This window comes from Crocodylus porosus, unplaced genomic scaffold (genome assembly GCF_001723895.1).
Source record: "Crocodylus porosus isolate Cpor-Errol unplaced genomic scaffold, CroPor_comp1, whole genome shotgun sequence".
In the NCBI taxonomy this organism is placed as follows: Eukaryota; Metazoa; Chordata; order Crocodylia; family Crocodylidae; genus Crocodylus; species Crocodylus porosus.
In genome coordinates, this window is record NW_017728949.1 from 40,726,237 (window position 1) to 40,749,554 (window position 23,318).

Sequence of the window (23,318 nt, forward strand, 5' to 3'; positions counted from 1 at the left end):
GGGGACAACAGGGCAGACCCTACAATGAGAGACTGCTGGTCCTGAACCTGTTCAGCCTTCACAAGAGAAGGCTGAGGGGGGACCTGATGACTGTCTGTAAACTCCCTAGGGGGGGACCAGAAGGGTTTGGGTGAGACCTTGTTTCCCCTAGCACCCCCTGGCATAACAAAGAATAACAGACACAAGTTGTTGGAGAGTAGGTTTAGATTAGACATCCGTAAGAACTACTTCACAGTTAGGTCGGCTAGGATCTGGAACCAACTTCCAAGGGAAGTGGTGCTGGCTCCTACCCTGGGGGGTCTTTAAGAGGAGGCTTGATGCCTACCTAGCTGGGATCATTTGAGCCCAGTTTTTTCTCCTGCCCAGGCAGGGGTTTGGACTTGAAGTTCTACCAGGTCCCTTCCAACCCTACTTCTATGATTCTATGAAATATAGACATTGGATTTATGACACATTATAACTTGCCTGACATCTGACTCCTCGGGTAACCTTTCTGCCATTTACCATCTATATTCATCCCCCTCCCCTCATACATACACCTGTGTCTCACCCATCGACTGCCTCAATTTAGATTTTCACTGACTGGCTTTCTCTTATGCATACTGACTTCTGGTTTATTTACTATTCCATCCAGGAAGAGCACAGACCAATTGCAGATGCTTTGTCAACCTGATGAAGCGTATTGGTACCCAAAAGCTTGCAAAAAAGATTTTTTTCCAACTATTTGAGTTGGTCTAACAAAAGATATCAGGTTTACCCAAAGAGCCTATGTCTTGTCTGCCTATGTCCTTAGACCAACACAACTACAACCTATACCCTCTCATATATTAGTAAATTTATTATTACAACACTCCTGTTCAATGGTAGATATTTTTATCATCCTTATTTTACAGAAGAGAAACTGAGGCACAAATAGATTCAGATTAAGGGTCTTCAGAGAATTTAGCACTGAAGCTTTACACCTCTACTGAGTATTTCATACAGTTTTGAACAGAACTCAGGAATTCCTTGCTCCTAGTGCTGTACCTTAATCACAAGACAATTTTCCTCACCTCAGCTATCCCAACACTGATAGAACTAAATAGAATTTTAATCAGCCGTTTTGTTTGGAATGGGTTTTGCATAATTTTTGACTGATTGAAGGTAGCATGTTGAATTTTAATTGTTACCAGGAGATTGAGCTTAGAAAATTCTAAGCAACAAAAGCTTTTAGCTTTACAGCCCTATTAAGTATACGAAGTGGGGGGTTTTCAGTAGCCCATAAATGACTGAGCTGTAATTAACCTTAGTCACTAGCACTTGCTTTTGCTATTATTTTGTGTAGTATAGGCACAGCATCTATGGAGTAGATTAAAATATTAACAAAATCAACAATTATCCGAATGCAAGACAACTACCATATAGACCAGGGGTGGGCAAAATGTGGCCTATGGAGTGGGCAGGCATGGGGCGGGGGGCCCGCTTCCCCCCCCCTCCATGCTCAATTTTTCTTCGGGCTTCTTCCCTGCTCCTTCCTGGCACGGAGGAAAGCAGCCCTTCCCTGGCCCATGACTAGGAATCCTAGCTGCAACTGCTCGCAGCCTGCACAGTGCTGTCCATAACAGGTGCAGGCAGCCCCACGCAGGCTGCAAGTGGCTGCAGCGCAGAGCGCCAGCCACAGGGTGGGCGAGGGGCCACTTCCCACCCCCCGTGCTCAGCAGCACCTTGTAACCTGGCCCTGCTGCCCACCTGGGCCCCGCACTGGCTCTGGGCTCGCCCGTTGGGCTGCCCCCCGCCCCGCTTGCTGTGCCAGGCAGTGTTTGCCACTGCTGCCCCTGTGCTGCCCATCACGCAAGCTTCAGGTGGACAGCAGGACCCAACACTGCCTAGTGTGGCAAGTGGGGGGGCTGCTGCTGCTGCTGCCCCCACGCACACCTCCGATGGGCGAGCCCAGAGCCAGCATGGGGCCCAGGCTGGCAGCAGAGCGAGGTTACAAGATGGTGCTGAGTGCAGGGAAAAGTGGCCCCTAGCTTGCCCCGTGGCTGGCACCCCACGCTGCAGCCGCTTGTAGCCTGTGTGGGGCTGCCAGTGCCTGTTCCTGACAGCCCCGCGTGAGCTGCGAGTGCCTGCAGCAGGGAGCACCATCCATGGGACAAGAGAGGGGCCACTTTTCCCCATGCTCAGCACCAGCTCGTTCCCTCCCAGTGAGCAGGGGGCTGTGGCTATGCACTGCCCCCCCACCTGTACTACAGGGCACTGGGGGTGAGTGGGCAGGGAGCCAGCAGGAGCACGAGGCCAGCGCTGGTGGGGCCCAGAGTAGGGTGGCAGGGGTACAGGGTCCCGGCCAACAGGGGCTCTATGGAGCTAAGCCAGCTCCCCCCTCTCCTTGCTGGTGCACCCCAGCCCAGCTCCACAGGCCCCTGCAGCCTGTGCCCTGCTTTGGGCCCGCCAGTGCTGGCCCTGGGACATTGGTCCCAAGATGGTGACCGGGGGCAGGACACCTATCAAGGGGCGGAGCTACCCATGCAGCCCTTGACAGCCTGCCAAAACTGGGGAAGCGGCCCTCCCACCCCGATATAGACGCTCAGAATTACAGATAAAAAGCAATACTCTTAAGTCTTTTACCAAGGCACTTATCCTGCAAATGCTTACAAACGGGCTTAACTCTAATACCATGAGAAGGCCTACTAGTAGGGCTAGTCTTGGTAGCATTACTGAGCGTATGCATAAGTGTTCACGGGATTTGGGCCTGAGAAAAACTGCATTTCTGATATAGCAATTCCTCATGTCATCTAGAGCCTGATCTTGCAAAGTGTCACACTCCTCACTGGTAATCAATAACAATTGAAAATACTCAGCATCTTGAAAACCTCTTGGGGTGTATCTATATCACATTCCTGGACATTCCCAAGAATGGACACTTTCAAGCATGCCCCTCCCATCACATCTCACATCTCACTTGCTTGTACCAAATCTGGAAATACCCTGGTGACATCACTCTAGGAGCATTTCCAGTGGCTGCACTTAAGCGCAGTGAAGACACTGGTCTCGAGAGTGTCTGCAGGAGGAACCCCTGAAGCAGCTTCACGACTGCATATCTAGGTTTGGTATGTGGGACTTGAAATGAAACAGGGGGCATGCTCAGGAATGTCATAAAGTATCAGGGGGACAGTATAGGCCAGAGTCTTTACTGCCAGGCACCAGAGACCCTGATAGAATGGCCAGTGAAGTCAGAAAGAATTCAACTGAGCTCTGTGCAAGACAATGTGTTCATCAAATTGAATTGTTCTACACATCTTCACAGCTATTTCTTGTGTGGCCATTGTTGGTTTCCTACTTTTTCTGCAAGAGGACTCTTAGTGCTGATGTTTATGCTTGACACTTTTGACAATTTTAGTTACATTGCACTCTAAAATGATTAACATTTAATTTATAATATAATTACAGTAACTGTGGTTTTATTTTTAAAGAAAATATTTCTTAATTCATTTTAACATAAAATTATTTTGTGATTGCTAGCATTCTCATTCAATGATAGTATGTGAAACAGCATTTGAAATAAAACTATTGTGTATTGATACTTTCCCTAATGTACTTGCTCAATAAGAACAAAAGTTTGCAAGCCTCGTCCCCTATAAACCAAATCCATTTCCAAACCGCAGAATAGATAAGAAAACTAACAGTGTTAAACTTGAGTTGCTTTTCTTGGCAAGGAAGGCCAGTCTCCAGTAACATGCAAGATATGATAGATATAGTATCAGTGCAGGGCACACACAGTGAAGAAGGATAGTAGTTTTCTGAGGACACAGTGTCTGCCAGGTCTTTCCTTATTTTGCTCAGTAGTATGGTAAATGTCATGGCCTGACAGGTGCTAAAATACCTGTATTTTCTCATATACTACACACCCTCAAATAAGTCTCATGCCTCATTTGGGGAAGGCAGAAAATAGAAAAAAAGATTTTTCCAGACTTGTGACTACATAGAGTAAGGACAAGACCTAATATTCAGTTCACTTGCATTCCTTTTCCTCCTTAGGTAAAAGCTGCAATGTAAACCCTTTTACTGCTGAATTGTCAGCAGCTCTTGGTTGCTCAGCCAAAAGCTAGAACTAGCTGCTGCTGAAGATTGGACTCTATCAACAAATCTAGCATTTTGAAAACAGCTAAAAACAATCTGCAGGGCTATGAAGTGGGAGGCTAGAGACCAGAAGTAGCTGATCGCAGAGTAGGCTGGAGAAAGGAAGGCTTGATTAAGAGAACCTCAAAACTATTAAAAAGGAAAGAGAGTGTAGAATAAAGAGCAATTAGCAGGAATCAGGTAGATTGTAATGAGTTAATAAGTCAGTTGATTCCCTTAGCCCTGCCTGAATAGAAATGCCATTGCTGCTGCAGGACAGTTGGTTTTAAACTTTAAGTAGAGCAGGAATCCAAACGGATATGGCTGTATTGCCCTTAGATCTGCCCCTTCTGGATTCTGCCTCTCCCTCCAAGAGGTCGTTTCTGGAGGGAAGAGAAAAAAAAAAGAAGCAGAAGTTATCTTCTCTTCTATTTTGGGTAGAAAAATAGACTTCCCTGCTTAAGATATGCACCCCAATTTTGCAAGGCTATTTTTTGGGGGAAAAGTGTATGTGGTATATGAGTAAATACAGTAATTGTGAAGGAGAGGAAATAAAGAAGCTTAGATCATAGACTAGTACTGCAAAAATGTAAGAGGAAATGATTACTTAATGGTAGGTTTCTTCCCAAGGCATAAGTCCTATTAAATATAATAGGGTTTATACCAATAAGGTTCTATATAAATTACTATGAAAAGCTGTCAGATTTAGTAAATAATTATATCTTTAATATAGATTTTGAATTATTTCATTTTCTTTAGTCAATTCTATATGTAGATTTAAAAATCTATAAAAAAAGTTATTATTTCTTAAACTCTATGGGAGTAAAGATCTGTTTTTGACTCTTAGAATGGGAAAGTGGTGTTTGATTAACAAATGTTCTTTAAAATCTTCACCAGTTCTATGTAATTTACTCACATGAGTGATCCTTGCAGCAGTAGTGGCTGCAGGATCAGACCCTGTAAGAATAATATCTGCTTTTCAACACTGACTTCATAATACTTTTTTCATCCAGCACTGGGTTAATTGTCTTTTCATTTTTCTCCCAGATTGTGGCTTAAACGTTCACAAGCAATGCTCCAAGATGGTCCCAAATGACTGCAAGCCAGACCTGAAGCATGTAAAAAAAGTATACAGCTGCGACCTTACAACACTAGTAAAAGCACACTTCACTAAGAGACCAATGGTAGTAGACATGTGCATTAGGGAAATTGAATCTAGGGGTAAGGCACAGTTAATGGACTTTCATTGCTTTGCTAGTAATCTGTTTAGATTGATCTGGGTCATCTAGATTTTTGCTGAATTTATGATTTCTTTTAAAACCATTTTACACAAGGTGCTTCCCTTGACCCGACAAACGTTCGTCCGGTCGGTCAGCAGGGGGCTGGAGGCAGCCAGAACCAACCCAAGCCAGCAGGTGGGGGTGCTCCAGCAGCCTCCCAAAAATCTGCCAAACCACCTTCCCAACCCCTGCCCCCAGCTCTGAGGCTATCAGCGAGGGAGCTCCCACCTGCTGCATAGCCAGAGCAGGGGGGAAGGGCAGGAAATGGAAGATGGGGTGAGCCCCCTCACCTCTTGGGCCCACGCCAGCTACCCAAGCTCAGATATTGGGAGGAGCTGGGTTTGGCCCCCAAGGTAAGGGCTCCATTCCTCCCCCTCCTACCAGCTGAGGGCCAGAGCCGAGGGGGCATGGGCAGGGAATGGGCCCCCTTTGCCTCATGGACCCACCCCAGCTACCCCCAGCTAAGATACTGGGGAGTCAGGTTGGGTCTGTGAGGTGAGAGGGCTCCATTCCTCCCCCCCAAACTCCTCCCTCAGCTCTGACCATTCAGTACCCCACAGCTCCCTCCTTCCCTCTGACAGCCCACCTTCCACCCAAAAGGTGAACCCTGTAGGGAACACAAGTTTCCTAAAGCGCTCTACTTTTGAGCCTCTTAATGTAATACCTGATTTAACTAGTGTTAATTTATTGTGTAATCAGCCATTTTTAAACTACTCTGCAGCCATGTCCATGTGTTAAGTCATGGCTGTAGAGCACTTTCAGGGGCTAGATCACTCTAAAACTCACTTCTGTGTGTGCCCACAGTGTCACTTAGGAATAGCTGTTTCTTTTCATTATCTGGGCCTGAATAATCTCCTGTCTTATAGGCCCTTGACAAACGTTCACTGTAAGACATGATAGGATCTGATCCATGATCCCAACAATTGCACCTCCTGTCATTCCACATCTGTATGGCAGAATGCATGATTTTGGTAGATCTAATCGTGCTTTACTTGCTGGTGCAGGGGATCCTGGGATCATGAACCCAGGCTCTCCTGCACCAGCAGATGAAACTGAGGTGCCTGCAGCCAACTGATAGTTAGCTGGGGCCAGGAACCAAAGCAATCACAGGCTACAGCCAACAATCAGCTGATTAGCAAAACCCTGGCTGGAGGGCACAGGACCTCTGAGATCAGGCTGTGGCAGCCCGATCCTGGGGTCCCCATGCACTAGAAAGAGCAAAAACCCTTGTGCCGCTCAGCTGGGTGGCACATGTGATTTTGGCTTTCCCAGCACATGGGAAGCCTGACATTAGGCTGTGGCAGCCCCTGTAAACCAGGACCTGCCCAAACCCCATGTGCCACCCAGCTGGGTGGTACACAGGTTTTTTACTCATCCTCAGGAATGGGAACCTTGGATCTGGCTGTGGCAGCCCAATCCCTGTGTTCCCCTGCAGCCTGTATCATCATCACACCTCAGTTTGACATGTATGTGTGTCCAGGTCACTTTTTAAGGTGAGATTAACCTGTTAACCACATCTTAAATTTAACGTGTTCGGGGCCATAGGGGCTATGTGTATTTTTTCTTCCTATTTTTCCAGGAATATTTTCACCAGGAGCATTGACTGAAGCATAAATTAAAAACAAAACTAGTTGGTGCATTTCATGTTCTCCTTTCTTCCAGTTCACGTTAAATACTGTTTGCAAGCCTATTTGTTTTGCTTCAAAAATATTTACAGTAAAAGCTGGTGTACTAATCTCAATCACCTTCTTAAAAAGAATTAGCTTGCAATCGGGCTGGTATATTTTTCACCCCGGAGAATGATTATTATAAACATGATTGCACAAAATGATTGGATGCCGAGCAGGACGATAGTGAGCAGCTGGTGCAAGGGTCAGGGTTAAAAGGATGAGAATTAAATTGTTTCCAAGTGAGAAGTATGATAAGCCTTTTAAAACTTAGCTGATTCTGACCTACTGCCTTAAATGAAGAATCTGGCACAGAGCAAGTCTATTTTAAGAGAGATGTAAAATTAATACTTATTTTAATCTCATGAAATTGTTCTTATTTAACAGGTCTTAATTCTGAAGGGCTGTATAGAGTCTCAGGATTTAGTGACCTCATTGAAGATGTTAAAATGGCATTTGATAGAGGTATGTTCTTGAATATTTGCTGCAACTTGATGCTATTATATTGTAAAGGATTCTTTTCAGTCCAAGGGTGCCTCAGCAGTCGTTCCATTTGCTTGCTGGGTTCTACAGCAGCAGAGGCTGGATACTCTTCTAAGCATGCATTTGGGAGCTGCCTTCTGCTTGGAAAAGCAGATGTAAAAGCAGTGGCCTTCAACACTAAAGGCTTACCTCTTCCCCACAGGAGAATTTATGATTCTATGGTACCTGAAGCTTGGGAGTGATGTCACAGGGTGAAAAGGTATTAAATGTTCAAAGTTACTGCCCTCACTTACTAGCAAACCCATCTTTTTCCAGAAGTCAACTGGAGAAGAAGTCCTCTCTCTGGAAAATAGATCTAAAATAGTGATACAACCATAGGAACTAAACATATCCTCTTCCACTGAAGACAGTGATTGAAGTTAAGAGTTTCCATTCTCACCACTTGATAGTAACAATCAAGGGCAGGACTGCTCCCTTCGGCTATAGAAATTCCTGATAGGACTGCTCCCTTCGGCTATAGAAATTCCTGCTAGTACTCTTCCTTTCTGCCTCTCCAAAGTAGCAGAACTACAGAGAGAGATCTGACAAATGTGTTTTTGGCACAGTGATTAGCAGGGTTCTGGGTTTTCCATTTGCCACAGAAGAACACAGATTTTCTCCTTTAAAGGAGAACCTGGGGCAAACGGCAGGTTTCCCCTTGCAGGCTGGCCGAGTTCCATCCTGCAATGGGCTACTGGGAGCTGGGGGGAGCAGGATGCATGGGGCAGGGGGAACCAGCATGGGAGGGTGCACCACGCAGCCATGGCTGCCAAAGTGAGGTACCCCCTGCCTGCCCAGCAGTAGCAGGTGGCACAACTCCATGCCACCATTACTGCTTCACCTCACCTTGGCAACCTTGGTGGCATGGCACTCCCTCCCCTGCTGGGTCCTGTCCGCTGCCTGGAGCTGGTTCAGCCTGGCTAGAGCCCTGAGCCACTGTGGACACAGAAATCTGGAGGGGAGCACATGTCCTCCCCCCGCCCTGCCAATGCATTGCCTGTGCCCCACCACCCCCTCCCCCCCATGCGTTGCCTGTGCTCACACCCCTCTTCCCCACATGCCTGTCTCCTTCCTCACACACTGTGGGGGCTGGGGCCGGGGGGTGAAAGGCAGTAGGTCAGGAGTGAGGGGCACTGGCAGGATCAGGGGGCTGCAGGTCAGGAGTGAGGCACCAGCATACCTGGGGGGGCTGTGGCTTGCGATTGAGGGGCAACGGCAGGGGTAGGGCACCAGCATATCAGGGCTACTCAGCGCCACAAAGCAGTGAGGGACAAAGCTGCAGCTGGACCTGCATCCTGGTGAACAAAGGAGGAGAGAAGGAGCTCTGATTTTCTATAATAAAAAAACCAAACTCAAACGCCAAAATATATAGGTATTTAAAATTTATTTTATTACCATGATTGAGGCACTGGTAGGCTTCCAAATTGCTTTAAAATTGTAAATATATCAATAAAACACTGTGTTCAACTGATACCTTATACATATAATGGTGTTTCATTTTAATCATGGAAAAACATGGATTTGGGGGTTTTAAAGAGAGAAAACCGGGATCCTTGGTGATTAGGAATAGCTGACCTGCAGCAGAGTTGTGGTCAAAACAAGTCAAATGGGAAATTCCTATATCTTTTGTCATTAATTTGAGATGAAAAAGGGACTGGTTCTTATAAAAAAGGGTTTTAGGTCTTTGTTGTGAAACTGAACTTCCCAGTCAAAAAGCAGTTTTGTAAGTTATAGTTTACAAGCTCGAGAGTCTGGCCTGGTGCTTATCTTAATACTGTTTGCTAAACAGACTAGGCTTTCTCATTGCATGCTAGTTTAATTATTTTTAATTCTAAAACTTTAACATCAGCTGCCTTCTACCTGCAGATGGGGAAAAAGCAGATATTTCTGTGAATATGTATGAAGATATCAACATTATAACAGGTGCACTTAAACTGTACTTCAGGGACTTGCCAATTCCACTCATCACATATGATGCCTACCCAAAATTTATAGAATCTGCAAGTAAGTATAAAATATATTTCTCCTGTTTTTCTTTCTGTTCACTTTAATTTCTCTCCTCTTTATTTATGCCTTATTTATTAGCAGTGACCTTTAGATTCTTCACCGGGCTCTATATGTTATGCTTTAGCAGGGCTAATCACATACCATGAATAATAAGAGTTAAGTATGGCACTTCTTGGATACATTTTTTCCTCCCATTTTTCTCAAATACTTCCTTTTGCCGTACATATAAGAAATAAGTCCCAGTTTTACCAGCCAACAATATAATTTAAAGTGTGTCTTTATTTTCCTTTACTTGCAACAAGGTTACTTACAAAAGTGATTAGAAATAAAGCAAGAACACCTTTAATCTGTGTGAATGAAGTTCTGATCAGTGGGAAAGATAAAATTCCAACTGATTTCAGTAGGGCCAGGATTTCACATCTTGATTACTTGAGCAAAATTAATCCAGTCAGTAATGGTGAGAGCATCTTTGTCAGTAACTTATGAAGAATGTTTGGTGGACTCAACCCAGTTCTTAATGGACAGATATTCACGTCCCAAAACCCTCACTGGCTGTGCTTATTCTTGGCAATGCATTGGAGAGGTTATGGAATGAGAGGTTATTGTGACAGTCAACCCATCACTTCAACGGGAACTTTTCCAGAACATAGTGTGAGGCTTATAGATATGTTTGGAGGAAAACAAATTTAACTATGAGAAGTTGGTTCCAAATGTTTTGTGTCCCCCCCCCCCCACCCACTAGATGGTTCTGTTCTTCTGTAATTAACTATCTGCAATGATATTTAAATATCTTTCTTTCAGAAACCACAGATCCTGATGAACAGCTGGAAATCCTTCATGAAGCACTGAAACTTCTGCCACCTGCACATTGCGAAACCTTAAGATACCTTATGGCACATTTAAAGAGGTAAGTGGTTTATTTAAACCAAAGACTTACTAAATTTAATGGAATTAAAAGCCAGTGCGGGGCCTCTGAGAGAGAGTTGAAGTTTTAAGGATGCATTTTAGAGCTTGCACGGGCTTCCATGAAGCAAATTCCATGGAGTTTTTTTGTAACATTATAAACAATGGGCATTGTTATACCTGAATGAATAAACAAATCTATGTGCATAATAAGGCAGCAACGTATTAAAATGCACCAAAACACATACACAAACATTGTGCTTTCTTCTGTTCTCTGCTTCAAGAGGCTTCAAGAACTTAGACCAAAAAAAAGATACAATTTTGAAGTAAGAAAGTAATATGCCTAACAAATTTGCACTGAATATGTAAGTACTGGGAATATGTACAAGGCAAGAAACAATTGCTCTTCTGCCACTACAGAGAGTAAAAAACATGAAAATTGGTTAAAGCATCTATTTTAGCTTCTTGAGTGACACACACGTAATGGCATTTATGAATAATTATCTTTTGCCTTATAAATAGCTTTGTTTTAAGACTGTATGTAGTGAAAGCATAGTTTAACTTTAGGATATGCTGCCTGCTAGGTACAGCTGGAAAATACATCTCCAGAGCTATTACCCATTCTGCATCAGGTATGTCAGTGTCCATTTATTACAGTGGCCCTTTCCTTGAATGTATTAGAACTGACACAGGAATAGGAAGCCTGCAACAAATCAGTTGCAAAGCAATAATTTTCTACATCCTGTTGTTCAAGAGTTGATGTTGCTGATCTAATTAGCAGGTCACTTCAAAAGTCTTGGATTGCTGCTCAGAGTAAGCGGGAAGAAGGAACAACATAAATCACAATATTTCAATTGTATTTAATTTCTAATTTTTTAAGATACTTAGTCTAAAGAGCTGTATGAGGGAATAGCTCATTGTCTTTGCCAAATATGGCTAAACATGCATTGGACCTTATAAAATGAGGACATTGAGTTTTGGAAGCTTCGGTACAATTCATCCAACCAGGAAAAAAAAAATCAAATCTTGACAATAATTTTATATGCCTAAAGGGGTTTTACTCAGATGGTGCTATAATAAAAAAGAACTTCAACCCATGAACTTCACAGCAATGGATATTGAGTCATTTATGAGAATCCTGATGGATTTAGGTTTTTTCGCTGTTAAAGCAGTAATGTACATTAAATCCTCTATTTAATCTGTGAACTAGCTCATTGTAGATCTGCATTTGTTTTACGGAGAGAAGCAATTAACAGCCATAAACCAAAGCAGAAGCTTAGTGTCTCTAGACAGTGGTTTATTTATTATCGTTCTTCAAGTAAGCAGAGGTTGGGGAGGCCCTCATTCTGTTTCTGTGCTCCATAAGCATGTTCAGTCTAAGTACACTCTATAGATTCTGTCGTGTGTGCATATATGGCATATTACATTCTGTTGTTCATCTGAAGTTAATAGAGTAACTGGAAAAGGCATCATGAACTCCATGGCCTCCGCTGGTGGAACCTAGGTTCCAGAATCCAGCAATAGAAAGTTGCTCTAAGCCAGGGCTCAGCAGCACGGGCAGCCTCTAATCCTGCTTTCTCGGAGACCCTAGAGCAAGTTGATGACCCAGAACTGGTGTAGACCTTCCAAAGTACTGTCTTGCCAACTTTGTTCAATGGCCTCTACAAATAAAAATCTAGTGGGGCCCCAGCTGGATTTAATACTATCACAAGGTGATTCCTTCTGTAGGTGCAGCTGCCTTATATGTGCAGCAAAGTGGAATTTGCACTATCTGTTCCTGAAGGAGAGATTCTGATCCATGGTGCATCACTGCAGCGGCCTGTGGGCAGCAGATTGCAGCTCTGCCCCATCCGTGGCCCCCATGCTGTCACCGCCCCAAGATCTGGGGACCTCCTCAGCCATGCCCGCCCATCTTGCTTCTGGTGGCACCCCCAGCCCAGCTGCCTGGTTATGCGCGCTGCCCATGCAGGTCACACACCTGGTGGTGGGTGTAGGGAGGACAGGCTCTGGTGCCTAGACAGCTGGGGTCATAAATGGACTCCAGTTGGGTGCATTTATAAGCTGCACAAGCAGTATTTCTCTGCATCCACCTCTTGTTGCCTAGGACCGCTCTTTCCAAATCTAGTCATTCCATAGTTATGTACAGTGCTGGCAGTCACTAACCCCTGGCCACTGCATACAACCTCTGTGTGGTCCCTGTTACAAGAAGGATCCTCTCCATGGGCTTTTGGAAAGGTGAAGAGCTTGCTCCTTGCTCTTCTCTTTGCCCCTGGATTTTCAGGCATATGCCTCTGTGCCCCATCGTAGCAATCAGTATTTAGCAGGAAGTACCTGGTGTTTAACAAAAAACATTGTCCTTTGCAGGGTTACACTTCGTGAAAAAGAAAATCTCATGAATGCAGAGAATCTTGGCATTGTTTTTGGACCAACCCTCATGCGAGCACCAGAACTAGATGCAATGGCTGCACTGAACGATATCCGGTATCAGAGACTTGTGGTGGAAATGCTTATAAAAAATGAAGACATTTTATTTTGAATTGTTTGTTTGTTTGTTTTTGTAAAAAGGAAAAAGGAAACAACAATATTCTATAGATGAAGGGATATTTTAAGATAATTTAATTGGGTCTCTTGTAGCTGAATTCCATATTTGCTATAGCTTTTGATGTATGCAGGATAAAAATGAAGGAACTCTGTGTCGTTTCTGTAGTGCCATTCAGCTGATGTTGACAAAAGATTAACACATACTTTCCAGTACTAGTGATCCTGGGTGTTTATCATGTTTTAAAAATAAGTAAAAACTAAACCTACTGCATGATTGGCTCCCTGTCCTCCCTGTTTTGGTGAGGGTATGTCTGCAAAGGAAACAACAGAACTGATGCAGCATCTTTGTTCTGGATAGTTTGTGATTGTAATTCAGCATGTTTCTCAGTGTAAACCTGTTGTGATTTGCTTTTATGTTCTATGTAATTGGTTTCTAATACTAAAAAGAAAGCAGATTTCTGTGAAATGGGGCCTCTGGCTGTACCTTGACATTTCCTATCATCCTTTTCCCACTTTCTCGGGTGATTTCTCCCTAATTCCCCTCAGTTCTTTTGCCAGGTAGTAATTTGTTTTAACAGGAGCAAAATGTGTACTTTGAATGTAATTTTAAATAATTTTCCATGCCTTTTATGGTGATTGCAGTAAAACCTGCAACACTGAACGATGTTTCCGTAAGTATTATTGTTATTTTGGTTGTAATTTGTATTTTTATCTGGCATGCATATATTAATTTATTAAATTTTGCTTTTAGAAATCTTACACACCATCCTGTTTTTCTGTTTAATGAACATGGTTTAAAGTGTTTTTCTTTAACATTTATAATTAGCACTCCGTCTATCAAACAGAGTTTTACTGAAAAGAGACAATTCATAGCTACTGTAATTTTTGCAGGACAGTCTTAATCTTATATAGCTTCTAGTCTGATAATTGTGTTATGGTTCACATATTAGATTCTCATTATTATTCTATTTGAAAAATGCTTTAATTATTGACCAAAACATTTTTAAAAGTTCTTCAGTATGTCTTAAAAAAGGGGAACTAACAAACAAAAGTACTGCACAGACATCAGTACCTCAGAAAAAGATAATCTCTCCCAAAAGAGGTTTACAGTTATGTTTGTCTGTATACACCAGTATTTCAGACAACAGTTATATAAATGTAGACCCCCAGAAAATCCACTGCTGAATTTCAAGTATACAGAAAATATTTACTTTCAGCTTAAATTGTTCAACACTGACCCCTCACTCTCCTTCATATCCTCCAAATAAAGGAAATATGACAAAAAATAATAAATAATTCATCTGTTATCTAGGGCAAGAGCAATGCATACAAATTGCTTTTTATCAGCCCTTTTGCAGTCCCTAGGATATAACCATGTCATGCATTTACATTGTCTCTAGAATTGCTTCTTGGTGCGTCAAGAAATATTCTAGTACTCAGACGGGAATCTGACTGAATAAATCAGTATTGGTCAGACTAGTATGGTTCGATACAAGCATCATTCTTTCAGTTTTCACTGTTTTTAAAAGACTGGTGTTTCAGTGAATTTTGCTTGGCATTGCTGAAGTTCCCTGGACAGTAATAATCTTAGTCATTTTTCATGTTTAGTATCATGGCTTTCTAGTGAACTAAGAATAGCAGACAAGATGCATCCACACCCCATGTGTAACTGAACTATGCTTTGGCCTTATCCTAAAACACACTACATCTGATTCTCTGTTGATCTGTCTGTGTGAAATCATATAGAGCAAAAGGAGTTCAGGCTGGATGTAAAATACTACTAGTCTCGTTTGCATTTATTACAGTACAAGGATGAACATTCAACTTAGTATTTCTCTGTAATGCAATAACGGGATCACTTTATCTTATCAACTCTAAAATCTCAGGGACCGCTGAAGGCATCAGCAAGGACACCATTAAAGCAAATTAGAATTCTGGAAAAGAAAGGCTCCCCAGACTGGCTAGTGTCGTAGGCAGAAGAATCCCAGCTGTCCCCTGTTGCTGCCTACAGATATCAGAATTTGGCTTGCTGCTTGGAGAAGCTGTTTGTAGCCTGGAGTCTAACAGAAATATGAAAGCCTTATAGAGGGAAGGGGGAGAAACAGGGGTCCAGAATAAAAAATAGAATGAAGGGAAACAGGAGAGAAAAGGAGGAAAGCTGCGGTAGAAACAACAGGGACCAGATGAACAGAACAGGCCTGGGGATGCAGGGATCTGGTATTGTGCATTTGAAGAGGATTTGGCTCATGAGGGGATGTAGGAAGGATACAGAGGAGAGAAGCATATAGATGAGGGGCAAAGTCATCAGCTGCAAATGCGTGAGAAGTGGCTGTGATAAGGACCTAGGAGAGGCAACTGACTGTGGAAACTTGTTCAAATTGGGAGAGAAAAATAAGACCCCAGGGATGAAGTATGGACCAAATAGAAAAAAAGGGATGGAGAGGGGAGACAAAGCCTCTGGCATGGCAAGTGGAGAGTTGGGCAGGAGATGGCTACAAGAATCCCTGCCACTGAGAGAAGAATAGTAGAAAATGGCACGAGGGAGGGGGCATAGAATTACTGAGTCCTGGTGTGAGGGGAAGGGTAGAGTCCCTAAAAATAGAGGAGCTTTGGATGATGGCACAGGCAGATCGGAGGCAAGCAAGGAGTTTCTAGTGTGCGTGATGCACTTCATTTATATGAGTTACAGTGTGGACAGTCTTCTATTAGATTGGCACTGACTTGCCCTGCTCTGGGCACTGGTACTCACTAGAACCGAAGAATGGCACATTGATACAACTACAGTGTTGGATGGAATTTTTGGCTGGGGCTGGTTTAGGGATTATAAAAGAAACTCCAGCCTTCGGTCAAATTTTAGCTGCTGAAGGGGAGGGAATCCTCCTCTAACTGGCTGCCTGTTCCATTGTCCGCAACCTGGGATTCACTCAAGGCTGCTCAAGAAGTTAGATCTGCCCCTATCTAGCCCTCCACTCCCAACTAAAACCCTGATAAAAAGAAAGGAGGGAGCAGAAATTGCCTAGCAACTCAAAGTAGCTTTGACCACCCTCATTCTAGTCCTCTTTGTAAGCAAGAAGGACCTCACATCTGCTCCTCCTCTTTTCCTTCCTGAACCACCTGGCCTGGAAGAGGAGTAGGGGCCCTAAGGCAGCTGCAATTTTCAACTGGAAAGTGGAGAATGAAGGACACGTGAAATGCAGTGTTGCGCCTGGGGAAAGATTGCTGGAGGATCTGGGAGGGCACTGGGCAAGGTAATAAGCAGAGGCCGTGGTGTGGGGACAGGATGGACAGGCAGGTTCAGAGATAAAATTAAAGGCTGGGAAGGGGATGGAAGGGTGTGGACGAGAATTTCTGCAGAGCCTAGGTCACATCAGTGAGTTTATGAGCGTGGGCGGCCCTGATTGCCACACCAAGAAACAGAATCTAATTTTTTGAAAACCCCTCATTATTAGGAGTGGGGGAGGATGTGAGGGTGTCCAACTATGATTTTTTGATCGCTTGTGATACTGTAAATAATTTACTACTGCAATGTGCTAACAAACTTGCAGCATGGTACATGCTTTAGAAACAGGTGCAGTGGTGGCGCTGGAGTGGCTGGGCTACTAGCTTCTAGCCCATAGCTTGAAGTGCTCTGTGCCCCTTTCTCCTGGGTAGGATGTGGTTGTAGTTGCTGAACTCTCCCATGCCACAGCAATGGCTCTATGTGCCCTGTGCCACAATCTCCAAGTGAGCTCATATGCCACACAACGTTTCCCAAACACCCTCAGATGGTCTGTGCCAGAATCCTAGTCTTCACTCCCTTGCTATGTAAACTCCTGCCCACATTTCACACCATCCTACTCGAAATGTTATGTGTTCATATTACACTGTTCAGCCTCAAAGACATCTGTATTTTTCCATTCTCAGCTCCAGTATTTAGCATTCCTGGACTGTCTTTAGGTTTGTGAACAATATTTTTTAAAAGGCTTGCCAGGTATTACACATCTTCAGGTTTTATGCATGCTTGCCAGGTTTATGCATGCTTGCTGTGCAGCTGTGCCTCTAGACTGATTAGTTCAGTTTCTTCCCAGCATTGTGTCATATCTCCAGGGTATGTCTAGACTGCTAGTTAGGGGAACTCTTAAGACCACCTACCATCTACATTGAAACCCCCCTAAACCAACTTTGAGCAGCAGTCTGAAGTTGGACTGCCAAGTAGCCCTGAGTGGAACTCATCCAGGTACTTCAGGAAGTCCTCCAACAATTCCCTGTTCCCATTTCCCTTCTACACTTCATTTTGTCTCTTTAGGGCACCTTTGGGAGGAGACAAGGGGCCCTCAGACAGAGTTCTTCTTGAAGACCATGAGCACAGTGTATAACATCCACAAGGTAACAATAGATGGGGCTCATGTGGCTTGGATAGTTGAGGGAGACCTTCAGGATTGACCCTGAATATCAGTGGCAGTGCATGCCACCTTAAAACCAGTGTAGTCAGCCATAGGATTATGGTCTTAGCAGTGTGCCCAGAGACTGATCTGTCTCTGGGATTCCTTTGTTCACTAACAATCCTGGCTACTGTAATGGCTCTTAAATCTTTTGGCAGCCAGTGTAATTTAGAGTAGCATTTAGTGAATTGTCCAAGGAATCCACTACAAAATATCTATTGTTGAAAGTTCCTCTGTGTGCAAACTTGAATCACATAGTTAAAACCCATCTGTTCAAAGAGTATTGCAGGAACTGCACAGTAAATTTGTAAATTAAAGTAATTAGGATAATTACTTTGTCTACCCATCCGCATTCCAGTATGAAATGCATCACTCCTTGGATGTGAGTGCAATAACAAATTGGCACTATTGGTAGTAATATCTATATGCTTCACTTTTCAGAAAAGCTTTTGAAAGCAACATTGGCAGCTCATCAGAGCAAAACTGGATCGGACCCAAAATGAGTCAGAGAAAACACACCCAAAATAGCAGACATAGATTGGACTCTTAGAATACTCAATAACTCCATCAGCCAGCAAGCAAGCAAGCAAGCAAAGCTTTAGGTTAAGATGTAATTGAATTTGTACTGGCATGCTGCTAGAATGCCATCTATCCTTTATTATAATAGGAATTTTCTAGACTGGGTAGTTAGTGTTCAGTCATTATAGACTGTTACCTCACAAGGCCCCGGGTTATATAAAACCAGTTCAGTGTTAATAAGATGCATTTACTCTGTGGAAACAACAATGAGGCTTAGAAATAGGCCCATGATCATGGGAGACCTGTACGCTTGGCCAGACTGGTCCAGTAAGGGAAAGAAGCCAAACTGGCAATGGCTTTTAAGAAATAAGTAAGTAGTCAATCCCCTACTTGATTCAAATTGCTTAGTAAGAGAAGCATAAGTTTTCCTTCCTGTTTTCATAAGTTTTCCTCCATACACCTCTTTTGAGATAACTAGTAAGTAGAGAAAATGTTATTCTGCAACTAGAATATGAACTTCTGGTTCTGGTACCTGCATCTCTGCTGTAAGGACAATGTTTTTCCTGGATCACAAAACATAACTAACTATACATGGAAGAAATTGCACCACAAATGGCGCTGTTAAATCCTGTGAATATGTTTAACACCAAATCATCTCAGTGTGATGGTGTCTGAATAATTAAGAGTGTCTGAACATTTCTGATAAACAGGCAGGTACCCAAGCAGCAGAGGAAATAGCACTTTCTGGAATGTGTAGCCATCTAGAGTGAACGATCTGAGTTAATTCTATTTAATATTACATGCCTCATCCGTTAATTTAGAATGATATTTCCCTTTTAATAATAAGGCTAATTACAATCATTTCAGTGGAGTGATTATTTATCATTAAGTCTTGTCAAAATGAATCAAATGTGCATTAGGTGCTTACTGACTTGCTTTTCAGTACTTGAAATGCACATATAGCATTTCATTTAAGAACTGTATCTCACATTCCGATATTCAGATCCTGTTTTTCCCTAGTAACAATAAAAGCTGGTTGACTGAAATATTTGATTGACTATTAACCACTGGAGAACATGAGTCAGGGTAGATTGATTTAAATTGCTGTCTTATATGCAATTTTGATCTGAACAAACTTTTGTTAAAAATCATTTTGAAAAGTGCTTGCATTTTTAATTACCATCCTAAAGAAAGGCAGATCCTCCCTGCTCAGTGGTAGACATTGAGACTGTTTATTTAATTTGCACAGCTTTAATCCTTAAGTAAGGGTGTTTATATTTGGGTAAATAGGTTAATACCCTATACACATACGTAAGTAATGCTGTAGCTCAACATACCGCTACACATTTTATTAATTTTTACATATGATGTTGGATAACAATGAATGGCATTCTAATTCGCTAGGTGATTATGCTTTTTTAAACTACTGTTTTGCATCAAACTGCTTTTAGAGAAAAATAGAATTCAGTTAAAATGTAGGAAGAAACCATTTAAAATTGTCAATTATAAATATGCTGGATACATATAGATTCAACATAGTCAAAGGCCATGTACAGACATTCAGTTCTCCTGGAATAGTTGCTCCCATGAGTGTACAGATGTTCCAGATTTTTCTCTCAGAGCAAAAATGGAGAAAAATAACCCAGGAACAACCAGAGTTTCTCCTGGAAGAATGAATGTCTATACCACTTTCCCTCTTAAAAGAAGCCACAGAACAGTCCTCCAGCATCTCCCATGGAGACAGTATGTCACTCAGGCTGGACTTTACTACTACAGTCGAGTGGAAAATAGAAAATGCCCCTTCACAATCCCACATTGTGCTGCAGGGAGACACAGGCTGACTTTGAACAGTCTGGTTCAGCCAATCAAGGCTGCTCTATGCACTGCTGCCATCTGTCATGTGCAGAGCGTGCTGAGATGTGTGCACATGGATCCCCGGCCGCCCAGCATTAACAGTGCAATCTCTCTGCTCTTCAGGGGCTCTGCATTCTTCTGGCTGTTCAGGCATCTCCAGGTGAGTTTTTCTACCAGAAGAACCAACCAGGGAGAGTTCTCCTAGCTCATTTGAATGTGTGTACACAGCCATACACAATGTGTTCAGTTATCAAGACACATTTTGATTTCAAAACCAAGTGGCTTATTAAGTAAAAAATGTTTTCTTCAGGTAGCAAATGGAATTGATTGTCTCTAGTTACCCTGGATGTAGTTATGTGGCACAATGCAACAATACCCTTGCTCAAATACAAGAAATATTGCCCGATATATTTAGCCTCACTAAGAAGCAAGACTAATAAAACCATGTGGAGACTTGTATTAATATAGCTCTATTAATTCAGGTATCAGGGCTAGCACAGGTACCTCTGCATGGCTATGCATTTTGCCATATAGACATACACCACAATTGTCAAGATTTTAGAACAAATAGATTCTAACCTCTAAAATGGCTTTAACAGTAAATGGATTAATTAAGTTTAATGAATAAACTGAAACAAAGAAAATATTTTCCCTGCACCTGAAGAAAGAACCACAGCTGTCAAAAGCTGATTTTTCACTTCAATAAACCCTGCTTCTAGGGGCATTAGCCAGTGACTCCCACAGTTCAATGGTTATATGCTACCTGAATACTATTTTTATCTCATTTAAATTATTGTAATAGACCATGGTAAATTTAAGACCATGGGGTTGTGATTTTTATTATAAATTATTTATTTAAATATATATATATTTGTCTTCAATAAGCAGACAAGGTTCTGTGGGTAAATTGGATATCTTTTATTAGACCAACTCAAACAGTTGGCAAAATTCTTCTTAGCAAGCGTTCAGGTACAAATGCCCTTCATCAGGCTGAGGTAGCATCTGCAGATAGTCTGTGCTCTTCCTGGATGGAGTGATAAAGCAGCCAGAGGCCACTACATATGGAAGTATGTATGTCTTCAATAAAAAATGTTTCTAAATATTGATGGCCTTTCAGAATATAAAAAGAAATCACACATTTCCCTCCTGAGCTGTATTTGAATTTCTTGAATTAAAATTATTTGTGATATTACTGCATCATGTCATGTGTTTAATTGTCCATATTGCAAAACTTCCACCTTAGACTTGACTGATAGTTGTTACATGAGAAACACATTGCTAGAAAAAGCAGTGGGACTTCAGGTTATGTTTTGAGATATGTGGACTTTATGGGGTACCGCTTTAAAAGGTAAGCAAAAAATGAAGCTGGTTCTAGAGATAGGAAAGGAGGGAGCAAATCAAGAAAAACAGCTCATTCTTATTTCCACAGGAAAAAAATAAGGGCAGAGAAAGAAACACGATTTTTGGTAACAAAGTGCTGAAGGGGTACAGGAGTAGAAGGGAAAAATAAGTCTAACAGGTTGAAATGTATAATGTTTCCTGAGTCCTAGTTATGATGTTATCATGTTTCCTGAGTTCTGCTTCAGTGCCTTATTCACAAGATGAGCCTTCATTTATTGGTTTCTTTATTTGAACACTTAAGGCACCTATACACATTCCTGACATCTGCCCCCACGCGTTCCCCCTAGAATGTGTGAGCGCAGACTCGGCTGAGTCTGCTGGAGCTAATTAGCATGTTCCAGCAGCCTTGGTGTCACGTGTATTCAGCATCCCTGCCCTTCAAATATTGCCCAATATATAATGGTGGCAAGGAGGTGGTTTAACTAAAGCTCATTGAACGAATGCTCCCACTGCCATTTTGAAGTGAGGGACACTGAATACGCAAGATGCAGTGAGCGTTTTAATTAGGCCAGCTCCCAAGAGCCACTCTAATTAAAGCGCAGCCCCCAACCCCAGAGCATTTGTAAAGATGCCTTCTATGCATTTATTGTCTGGAAAAGTGAAAGATGCTCTTCTAAAAGCCACTGTGTAGCTCTGTGAAGTGGCTGTTAAGTAGTGCTGGAGAGGAATGCAGTTGAATCCCTCCTTCTCCCTGGGCAGTAGGGTGTGAAACATGATGTGAAACAGCACCGCTTCATTTCAACTTCCATTTTGCCATTTCAAAGAGCCAGTGTTTTGTTTCACTGTTTTCTTTTAATTTTGAGGCACTGTTTCATTTCGTTTCGTTGAAGCTGTTTTGACACGTTTCAAAGTTTTGCCCATAGGCTATAATGGAGAATCATGAAAATGCCTATAACTTTGTAATTTCATGCCTGATTTGGATGAAAATTGCAGGTCTGGTAGCCCCTTCTGAGGGCATGAAGCATGCCAGGTTTCAAGGAGATAGGTGCAGGGGTTTCTGGGAAACTGCACCTCAAACTGCTAAAAGCAAAACTTGTGTCACCTGCCAGCAGCAGCAGCCTCCTGTCATCCAGCATGCAGATCCAGGGGCCCATGTCACTGGGAGGGCTGAGGGGCTGTGCTGGACTCCTCCTGGGGCTGTGGGCCCCCAGATCTTCATGCACAATGACAGGAGGCTGCTGCTGCTGCCTGGCACTGGCGCTGGGCACAGCCCGCACCCAGCACTAGGTAGACTGCTGCCGCTGACCACCGCCTCCTGTCATCTTGTGTGCAGATCTGGGGACCCGCACCCCTGGGAGGAGTCTGGCAGTGCTGGGAGGGTAGGTTGAGCTCCACTAGCCCCATGGAGCCACTTGGAGTGCAGCCCCAGCAAACAAAGTCTGCCAGCGGGAGTATCCACAGCCCCATGGAGCTGAGCCTGGCAGCAGGAGGCAGGGGAGAGCCACTGGGCAGGGCTGTGTTCAGAGCCAGGGTTGCATTCAGAGTGGATCCACCACTGGCTCTCCCACCACCTCCCGCCATTGGGCTGAGCTCTTTGGGGATGGGGGAGCCACTTGGAGCACAGCCCTGCTCTCCCCTGCCTCCTGCCACTGGGCTGCTTCAAAACTTGAAACATTTTAAAACTTTTGAAATGTTTCGAGTACCCTCATTTTGTTTCAAAGCTGTTTTGAAGCCTTTTGTTTCATTTAGATTTTGCTGTTTCAAAACGTGTTGAAACAGCTTTGAAATGAAACACCCGTCAAAATTTTTCACAGCCCTGCTGGGCAGCACTGGAAGGCACTGTAGTTGCTGGGCACTCTGGAGCTGCAGCACTTATTCTGCCTGACATCCCCAGGGGGTGAGGTCCCATGCCTGGCCACAGCGCTCCAATATCCCTGCTCGCTCTGATTCAGGAGAGGCCTCTGAATTCATGGATGCTGGAGGACTTCAATTTGATGGAATAGCTGTCTGGAGTGGCCACACCTTAATAGAACAAGATCAAATTAGGTAGATTAGAGATAATCCTGCCCTGGAGTGACATAACTTTAAACCAAATAATGAAGGCTGTAAGCCACTTAAAAGGTATTAACATGCAGTCAATCCAGTGGTTAAGAGCTCCAAAAGCAACC

The 23,318-nt window shown here is 43.1% G+C and overlaps 1 protein-coding gene across 3 annotated transcripts in view; it reads left to right on the forward strand.

Annotated features, from left to right (window-relative positions):
* The window catches only part of CHN1 (chimerin 1), a 156,035-nt gene extending 142,261 nt beyond the window's left edge, over positions 1–13,774 (forward strand). For all 3 annotated transcript variants that reach the window (XM_019554067.1, XM_019554066.1, XM_019554068.1), the window contains 5 exons: positions 5,143–5,316; positions 7,430–7,507; positions 9,431–9,568; positions 10,373–10,478; positions 12,839–13,774. In XM_019554067.1, coding sequence (XP_019409612.1) covers positions 5,143–5,316; positions 7,430–7,507; positions 9,431–9,568; positions 10,373–10,478; positions 12,839–13,010 — 668 coding nt within the window. In that variant the 3' untranslated portion in view covers positions 13,011–13,774. The remainder of the gene's footprint in view (positions 1–5,142; positions 5,317–7,429; positions 7,508–9,430; positions 9,569–10,372; positions 10,479–12,838) is intronic.
* The last annotated feature ends 9,544 nt before the right edge of the window (positions 13,775–23,318 follow it).